The following is a 10,745-nucleotide window of genomic DNA, read 5'->3' as shown; positions in this document are numbered from 1 at the left end:
AAAAAAAAAAATTTCAAAAAAAAAAAAGTCCACTGCCACGTCATCAGTGATTTTATTTTTTATTTTTTTAATTTTTTTTTTCGACTAGCTAGGTGGAGACCGTAATTATATATATTTTTTGTGAAGGTGCCCCTGGCGGGGCCCTTCAAATGAATGAGATATTGATAAATTAAACAAGTTCTTACGGTTCTCATTTTAAGAAAGTTCTCATTTGAGCAAGTGCCTATATATACATATTAGTACATTAAATCAGAATTTAGTACACGTAGATTTTAAAATAAAAAAAATCATAAAATTCAAATCTTTTTCAAACATAGCCGATCGTGTAATACCTTTGAAAGATTCAGTAATCTAATCAATCGAATTTCAAACGTAATTTTGCAGTCTTGGTTTTTTTGACAACAATAACTTTTAAGATTAGAGTTAGAAAGAGTTATGTAATGGTTCGTGTTTATATGAAATAGAACACGTTAAAGTTGAAAAAAGTTATATGAAAGTTCTTGTTAAAACAAGATATTCAAAATTGTATATTTATAATTTTATTTATAACATCATTATAAATTTTTTAATGAAATATTATATGATAATGTATTGTTATGAGTGTTTTTAGTATTTGAAACTGTTTAACAATATAATACTAATAGACTCCACATTTGTAGGCTTGTAGTACCAAAAAGAGAGTACCAAACCTAAAATTTTAACTAAAACTTTGGACTACAAATTATACCCATGTTACCTTATTATATTATAGTATAATATAGTATAAATAGATATAAAAAATTTAAAATTATATAGTTGCCCGTGCAAAGCACGGGTATAAGGTTATTAAAATATAAAAACAATAATATAAACGAGTTAACCAAATTGAAACCTGTCCAAAGTCAAAAATATGCATTAATCATGTTCACCGTACAAAAAGCATTATTAATGCATAATTAACAATTAACAAATTTCTATAATTCACTTTTCTTTCTGAAATCCCAAACCCGAATCCTGATATATCTAAACAAATTGTCAGCACACGTTATATTAAAATGAAACACGTTAAAGTTAAAAAGAGTTATATGAAGGTTCTTGTTAAAAAAGATATTCAAAATTGTATATTTATAATTTTATTTATAACATCATTATAATTTTTTTAATGAAATATTATATGATAATGTATTGTTATGAGTGTTTTTAGTATTTGAAACTGTTTATAATACTAATAGACTCCACATTTGTAGACTTGTAGTACCAAAGGGAGAGTACCAAACCAAAAAATATAATAAAAATCTTGGATTACAAATTATACCCATGTTGGCTTATTATAGTATAATATATATATATATATATATATATATATATATATATATAGGGAAGTGCTCAAATACAAACTAATTTTAAAGTACAAACTACAAACCATATATAAAAATAACATAACTCTAATACACAGTAGTTTATTCATTCTTCTTTACTCAGGTCCGCTTTCTCTCTCTTCTCGTCTCTCTCACCTCTGTTTTTCTCTCAACTTGCCACGTTATAAACTAATATAATTTGCTACAATTGGATTTTGTTCCCATCGAGATAGATACACACATATTGATATAATTTAGTGATGAAGCTACGGTACTTTTGATGTTTGATGATGCTATGTTTTGGTAGTGGTGATGTTGGTGATGAGGTGTCAACGGTGGTGGTGCCATGATAATGGCAGAGGCAAAAGCTGTGCTATTCCATTCAGTCCCGTCGACGAACAAAGTTGCTGTAGAATTCGGGATTTTCTGCTATATACCTTAGTGATTTTCGCTTTGCAAATTAGTGATTTGTGCCGTATAAATTAGTGATTATCACTTTAGAAATTTGTGAAACATCGAGTACAGAACAAAACCGGGTGACAGTTACAACATGATGGGGCTGTGATTTCAGGCGACGGAGGTGAGGCTGGAGGTGATGATGGTGAAGGTGGAGACAAAGGTGGAGCTAGGTGGGGGTGGATTTGGTGGTGATAAAAATAATGAAAGTGGACATGGAGGTGGTGGTTATGGAGGGGGCGGGCGGCATGGAGGTGGATGTGGTGATGACGGAGGTGACTGTGAATTCGGAGCTGAAGGAAGTGGAGGTGGGGTTGGTGAAGATGGAAGTGGAGATGGAGTTGTTAGAGATTAAAAACTGCTAATCACTAAATATTATTGTCATAATCACTGGTTTGTATGTTTGTACCATAAGAAGTTTGTACAGGAATAGGACCATATATATATATATATATATATATATATATATATATATATATATATATATATATATAACTGATTTTAATCTTCTTAAAAATCTTGCATGTACTCCAGATCTAAAGAAATTGGATCTCTTAACTTGAAGTCCTGCACTTGTTGATTTTGTTGATGCTCAACTCATTGGGTGAACTCGTAACTCGATGCCAACAACTCGTTCCAGGCTTAATTTGGTTCTATAGCTGGATTATCATCCCTTTGAAGGGATGATACAGGTAAGTCCATGTGAGACCCGACCATGGCTCAGGTGAGGGGTTCCAAAAACCCTAAGTGGTTTGTTACATTATTAATTCGATTGAATCTAGTATTGAACTCAAATTTGTTGAATACGAGTTACTTGTGTGATTAATTCTTTATGCAAGTGTGAAGAGATGTTGGTTATTAATGTTGGATGAACTGTCTTATTGATTCTCTTGCACTGTTTTATTAGAAATGTCTCCCGGTAGTTTTTGTCATGAATTTTTTAATCAATATTAGTATTAGTTATTGATATTCATCCATATTTATATATATTTGTTTTGTTCTGGTATTGCTATTTGTTATGGATGTAGGAGCTTCTTGCCTAACAAGGTCACATCCATGGACCATGGTGGTTATGGAAAGATCTAGAAGGGGTGGAGAAGAAGGGTGCAAATTTGGCGATAATAATATCTTAATTAAGAATATTAATTATTCTTAATTAAGGTTTTTAGTACCATTTATGGCGACCGTGATTGATGCATTATTGGCCCATAGAGGCATTTAAGTGCCATAATGTTGGCTCGTTTATGTCTTTATTTTAATTTTTTCAAATTCGCTCATATTCGTTTCATTCGGTTTTGTCTTATTTTCAGGATATTTGAAAAAGATTTTAAGAATTATTTATTAAGGCTGCTTCCGAGAAGACGCGAACCTTGGTGTACAAGACAGTTGAGCTACAAACATAGATAGAAAGGATTAAAGAAGACATCTATTTTTAGTCTGTTTTATAATCGATGTAATTTTTGTAGGGCACTCTTTTTCCCACTTAGTTTTTTTCCCACAGGATTTTACTCTTGAGGGGTTTTAACTATCTCTTGTGACTTGAAAGGCTATGTTATATAAACATCCGGAGTATTTACATACTTTCAGTGAGATGATATACATTTTTAAATGAAAGAAATTTTGTCCATCCGGATTTGTAACTTTCGATCTTGGTTTAATACAACTGATTTTATGAGGAAAAAAAAAAAAATCTTGCATGTACTCCGGATGGAGAAAAGCATTTCGATCAACTATTACGTACTCGTATTAAAGTGGCCACGCAGACGACCAATTGATAAGCCATGCTATCGCTAATTTATTTCCGGTCAAAGTTGATGCTTCATCACACACATGCTCTCTCTACATGTAAATATATAGCACTCGTTTGATGATCACATGCCGAAGCTGCAGAGATGCTAATATTCATGTATTATTTATAGTTCTCTCCTTTTTAAATTCAGAACTCGAATCTCTAACAATATATGTATTAATCTCTCTTTATCAACCTCTTTCTCTTTCACAGAACTCTGGACTCAAATTAACAACACTCAGTGTTGGTACTAAAAAATATCATAATAAACATTTTACCGATAATTTAAGATTGGACGGGCCTAAAAATAATTAATTTAAAAAAATCGATACTACAAAAGTAGTCGGCGCTCAAGTGTAGAGTCTGTAGACCAGTAGTCCCTTGTGGTGCCTCTGCATGTATATTATATAAGTTATCTATGCATTAAACTATGAGTGTCCTGGAGTATAATTATATAGTAGCATTGCCTTAGATCAGATCCATAAATATTTTTCTCTCGTCCGATCTCCATTCTCTAGCTCTCTTGAATTCCACTGCCCGGAGCGGAAGCAGCATATATATATTGCAAGACAAGATTTTTATGATGCACTGGAGCTTCTTTCTGATTGTTTGAGTGATCTTCTTCAGTTAGAGGTTAGTAAACCAATGTACATCATTCTCAATCACCCTTCACTCCTAGCGTTAATCATAAGATGCGTTGTTTGTGTTTTGTCGGAAATCTCAACATTTTTCAATTTATAAATACTTAAGGTATAGACATGCATTTTAGCAAATGTGTGGTTAAAGTCTAAGTATTTGTGTAGTCAGGGACGGAGGCAGGCGGGGTCCTGCGGGGTCCTGGGCCCCCACCAGAATTTTGTAAAAAAAAAATAATAATTTTTTTTTTTTAGATATTAAGTATATACTGGGGGTAAAGGGCAGAGTATTAGTAGGTTAAAGAAAACAGAGCTCCTGGCCAGTACATACCACATACCGTGCGCTTATTCTGTCATAGTGAATACTGTCTTATCTTTACATAATCTTTGTATCAGTGATCCAAGAGCTCTTCATCTCCAGGTTCGATCATCTTTACAAGTAGTTAGTAATGCATTTCAAGCTTTATTTTAGTAATATTGTTATGTATGCTTTGTGTTTGATGAAAATCCTGAAAGAAAATTATTTCTTTTTTCAGAAATACAAACTTTACTTTAGTAATATTGTTATGGATTGCTTCTTTGCATGATTTAGTGAAAAAAATTTTCCGCGCTTCGCGCGGGAAGGACCCCCTTCGATATTTGCTCTAGTTCCGTCACTGTGTGTAGTAGTAATTTGTAATTAACTTTTGTGAACGACAGCAACCTCTGTTTTTGACAAAAGAACGAATGCAACCTTGTATTTAAGTAGTCAACTTAATCTTCGACCATTTTATAAATATATTACAAAGGTTTGCATAACTTGAAAATTATAGTTAGGATTGGTATTAACATGTGTATTATATATATACTTATATATGTCACACAAAAATATTTTGCTCGGGACTTGGTCACTGTACGTTAAGACCGAAGGGGCCAGCTTGTTCAGGTGGAGAATTGGCACAAATCAGAAAGTCTTGATTAATTTGAAAATTCGTACAGTATGATATAGTATTGTAGTTGAAATAATTTGATGAAATTCATAAATGTTCGAAATTTTTTATTTCTTTTTATTGTTTGAATGTGTAGAAGCTAAGCATTCAGGTACTCATTTTGGTCAAATTCTTTATCAAACAAATTTCATATTCTGTACTTCGAATTCGGCTGGGTTAAGTTCACGAGAATAGGTACTATATATATCACGCGAATTTTGTATTCTTTATTGTTATTTATGAGTTGTATAAATTATCCTAAAATTTATCCAGTTCAAATTTACTCTTAAAAATGGATTGAATCCGAAAATAGATCGAATCCGTCAGCTACAGCCTACAAGTAGGGATGGGCAAGGGGGCACTTCGGGGCGGGAAGTGCTATCCCCGACCACGATCGAGCACTCCCCGACCCCGATCCCCGATCCCCGAATTGAATACCAATCCCCGACCCCGCCCCGAAACCCGAACGGGGATTATTTTCCTCCCCGATCCCCGCCCCGAACGGGGAACGGGGATCTCCGCGGGAATTCGGGGAATTTTAGTTTTTAATAAAAAAATTATAACTTTATAATATATAATATATTTTTTAATAAACAAACAAACTACTAACTCCTACTATACTAATAAAATATTATTATTTTATATTTTCAATATCAAATCATATTAAAATTGATTTATAATATAAATAAACGATAATTTAAAATATATTATATTACAATATATTTATAATCAATCAATAAAAATAAAGATCATTTTCTAATTTTTATTATATTATAAAAGTTATCTATTTTTAATAATATATTTAGTATAATATATATAAATATATTATTATTTATATATATACACAATCGGGGTCGGAGATCGGGGCGGGAGAGATCAATCCCGCCCCCGCCCCGATCCCCGATTTTTTTCTAAAATTTTCCCCGATCCCCGCTCCGCCCCCGAAAAATTCCCCAAATCCCCGACCCGAACGGGACAAGGATCGGATCGGGATCGAGCGGGGCGGGGCCCTAGCTACAAGATCTTTTATATATGACTTCCTACTTGTTTTTTCCAGAGAATCTTTTAAACATCGATTTTTCTAATGTGTGCGCTCATATACACATGCTAAACACGAAATTTTATAAATTTAGAAAATTTTGATTAGTTCATATATTCTAATAATGATGGACCCTTGCATATAGAACAACCACACCAATCAAAATCTCTGTGTTTAACGTGTACTTGTGTATGAACATAGCAGACAAACTCTTTAACCATTATTTAAGTGTTCTATTCCCAAATTTTTGGGCAGACATACCGTCTTTAGCGATACTCAGCGAATTGAATATTGATATTTAGACATATTTGTACAACTTAAATGAGTAGTTATTTACTCGAGACACTACAAACTTAAGTATCCCACGAGGAGGAGACGACATCATCTGATTAACCCTCGTGAATTTGACTATTTGAGAGCATCGAATCAAAAGTATGGATTAAATTATCTCTACGTTTCGGAATCTCCACGCACGTATGCGTTGGGACTTGCGTAATCTTTACTATGTACCCCAATGCTTAAGATGCTGTTCATAATTTTTTAGTATTGGAGGAACTAGTATCAGGGCCGAGAACCTTGGAAAATAGAAAGAATGAGAGTGATAAAGAATTATAATTTGGATAGTATAATTTAAATTAAATTATTCTAGAATATATAAGAATGGAAGTAAATCTCATGTCCTACTCCTCATTTCGTTTGTGTCGTCGAATTAACTAAAGTTTGGCTGGAATTTAACAAAATAAACAAAATATGTCATCAGAAATAATTTTTAATCTATTTTAAGATATAATTTTCAACTTTTAAAAATAATGAGTGAATGATTTATAATTTTTGATCAAAATTTAGTCAATTTGATCTAAAATGTGAAAACTGAAATGGGTCGGAGAGAGTAAATTTTTATTTACATGATTTACTTTATTGGAGATCCTTTTCTTTATCACATTGCTTTGATAGTAGTAATGCTCTTTTTTTCTATCTCATACTTTAATTTTTCACATATTTAATAATAGAACATGAAAATAGTTGGTATTCCTTTTAACTACAATAATATTTTTATTTATACAAATTTTAAATATACAATTAAATCACACAAAAATATGTTTAAAAGATTAAAATCATTAAATAAAATAATGACTAATAAATTAAAGTCAATTCAAGATTTGGTGATATCAATTTAAGTATTTTATTTCAATTTATAATAAAAAATAAATTTACAATTAATAACTAAAATTTTAGTTATACTCCCACTTTGCCGTTCAATTATATACAATTTTTTTAATTAATAATTACGCATTGTAAGATGAATATAAAATCTACTGATTAGTTTTTTATTTTAAAGTTTAAACATTGAATTTTTGTTCAAAAAAATCAAAAACAATTTATAAAATTATATTTCATGAAACGTTAAAATATGTGTCAAATCTCGTCCTCCAATTATACATACAGAGAGTACAATTTTATTAGTCAAATAAATATAAATTTGTGTAATATTTTAGATATAAGGTAAGAAAAATTAATATGCGCCAACTGCCGCCAAGAAGTAAAGTAAAATATTTAATTATTATCTGTCTGCACAATCCAAATCAGCTCCTGTCCTCCTCTATGTTACGAAATAAATGTCAGGTGTTTGTATATTTGTATTCACATGGTTTGCCGCATAAATATAGTAGAATAATCGATCATTTGCATCTCCAGTTTTCATCCCACCCCCCATTTCAATCTTTCACAATCAATGGAGGAAGACCCTAGTAAAAACCCCTCCCAGCGGGCCCCACACGACGGAGAAGACTACACCGGCGACGGCCAACCCAAGTGCTCCGGCAAGTCATGCACGGCGGGTGTAATAGCAGACTGTGTGGCCTTATGTTGCTGCCCCTGCGCGCTGCTCAATCTTTTCACACTGGCGTTTGTCAAAGTGCCGTACATGATTGGGAAAAAGTGTTTGAGGAAAAGAAAGAGGAAAAAGAAGAAAGTCAACGAGGTGGTGGAGAGTCAAAGGAGTGAGGAAGGGGAATGGGTGGAAAGTTGTATGAATAATTGGAGTGGAAGATTTGAAGAAGAGAAGATATGGTTAGAGTTGTATCAAATTGGGCATTTGGGGTTTGGGAGGCTTTCTTGTTCGGAGCTTCAATCTTTAGGCAAAGAGAAATAGAATTATATAGATACATCATTATATATTTGTACACGCCATTTGTGTAACCTCTCTTCTTGTTAAGAATTACACTATAAATTTATGGTGCTATTTTAACAACTTTTTGAATTTATATGATATTGTGTATTTTTTGTCGATTAGGAGCTTAGGTTGTTTCAAATTTTTAATTAAGAAATTATTTTCTCTTAAAAAAAATTAAGAAATTATTTTAAAATTTTGTTGTCATTGATTTCCTTCGGCTCGATATTATAAAAATGACTTCTCTGTTTACAAATGTTAAAACTAAATTTTATATATGTACTAAAAAATAGGAGATAATTAAAATAAAAATTAATAAAATTAATTTATTGCTTAGGACATGTCATAGAAAAATTGTTATATAAATTAAATTTTATTAATTTGATCAACAAATGTCTACAAAATATATATTATTTGAAATAGAAGTAGTATTTTCAACTTCTTACATGCATTTCAATTTCAATGTATTTAAATTAACTAAATTATTCTATTTTATTTTTTTAAAATTATGTACTATTAAACAACTCTTACAATATAAATGATATAAGTTTTAGAGTATATTGCATTTTGTAACCCCGAACTTTAGCTCATTAGCAAATCCTTTGAAACATGGTAGTTTGTAATCCTAAATTTCATTTAGCTTTCGGTTTGTAACCTTGACCCACACATCCGTTAAAAACAACCGTTAACTTTAATTGTTTGAGAGGTAACAGTGTGTATATTAGTTTCTAACAGCTACTTTACCCCCTGGGACCCCTCAAAATTTATGTATTATATATTAAAATTATTTCTGAACACACAAAACGATGTAAAAAGAAATTAAAATAATTTTTAAAATATGTATTTATTTTAAAATTTTAAAATAAGTTACATCGTTTATGTAAAAATAAATAAATTTTCAGATTTCAAATCTGAATACATATATTAAAAATTATTTTAAATTGTTTTACATCGTTGTGTGTGTTCAGAAATAATTTAAAATATAATACATAAATTTTGAGGAGTCACATGTGGTAAAATAGCTGTTAGAAACTAATATACACACTGTTACACTTCAAACAGTTAAAGTTAACGACGGTTTTTAACGGATGTGTGGGCCAAAGTTACAAACCGAAAGTCAAATGAAACTTAGAGTTACAAACTATCACGTTTCAAAATGTGAAGTCTGATTTGCTAATGAGTCAAAATCTGGAATTACAAACTGCAATATACTCTAAGTTTTATTGCATATTCGTTCCGATTTCAAACAATGCAACTAAACTGACAACATTGTTGTATTAACTTTTAATCTTGTAATAGAGTCGTATTTAGAAATTAGACAAGTAGGCTCTCTGTGTAAGGGTTTCAGTGCTTAGAGTCAATTTTCAATATTAGGCTGCCTGTCACTTTTTCGTCTTTCAATCTTCATTTCTATAATTAATCAATTCATTTCGCTCTTTCATCTACTCTCCTGTTTAGTAAATTTTTTTAATAAATTCAAGATATAAATTTTTTGATGAATTCTTATTGAGTACATGTTATCAAAGTTTTTAGTCACACTCAATTTTTTAGGAAGTTGATATTTTGTATTTTGATGTTTTTATGTGCTTTATTATGAAATTCAATAATATTTTGAATAAAGAATTATATTGTGTTTTGCGTGATCCGCAAGACTGACAGCAAATATGACACAATGATGATACCATAAAAGCTCACATTTTAAGACAAAAAAATTATACATATTTTGAAGCAGTTGTTGCTCCAATATCAATTTATGTCAGTGATGGTTACGAATATTGGGCCATAGATAATGGTTATTTGAAGGTCAATTACGATACTATTATGTTCACGACTGATGTTGGTTGGATTACTCAGACATATGGCCGTTATATTTTTAGATTTAAAATTTAGATATTTTATGTGTTAAATGATCTAAAAATACAATAATTATTTATTTAGCTCATTTTTTGTTTTAGAATCAGAGTATAAGATTTATCTCACCTGAGTTTCAAGATTTTAATAAAATTTCTATTTTTTCTAAAACAAGCTAAAAAAAACTTTAAAAAATAGAGTTAACCACAAACTAATGAAAACACACCATACATATGTTTATTAAAGTTTCACGTACACATCTTGCTATCATGAAACTCTAGATACACACAGCTTGCATAAACTTGAAACTACACGTATACATATTTTATTTTTATCGTAGAAATACTCCATCAATATTATTTTTTTCTACATAAAAATTTGATATTTAAATTTTTATTAGAAAAAGAAAAATCTAGAAAAGCATTATGAATCTATACTTTACAAAAATCTCAAAATACGTGTAAATAGCGAACATATACATCTCGCGACGGAGTATAAAT

General features: G+C 30.9%; 1 protein-coding gene across 1 annotated transcript; it reads left to right on the top strand.

Moving 5' to 3' along the window:
• Positions 1-7,599: 7,599 nt before the first annotated feature.
• On the top strand, positions 7,600-8,407 carry LOC108217792 (uncharacterized). The gene has a single exon (XM_017390683.2). The coding sequence runs from the start codon at positions 7,957-7,959 to the stop codon at positions 8,374-8,376; it is 420 nt and encodes a 139-aa protein (XP_017246172.1). The 5' UTR covers positions 7,600-7,956; the 3' UTR covers positions 8,377-8,407.
• The last annotated feature ends 2,338 nt before the right edge of the window (positions 8,408-10,745 follow it).

Source organism: Daucus carota, chromosome 4 (genome assembly GCF_001625215.2).
Source record: "Daucus carota subsp. sativus chromosome 4, DH1 v3.0, whole genome shotgun sequence".
In the NCBI taxonomy this organism is placed as follows: Eukaryota; Viridiplantae; Streptophyta; class Magnoliopsida; order Apiales; family Apiaceae; genus Daucus; species Daucus carota.
Note: the sequence above shows the minus strand (reverse complement) of the source record. Positions and strands in the feature narration are given on the sequence as shown.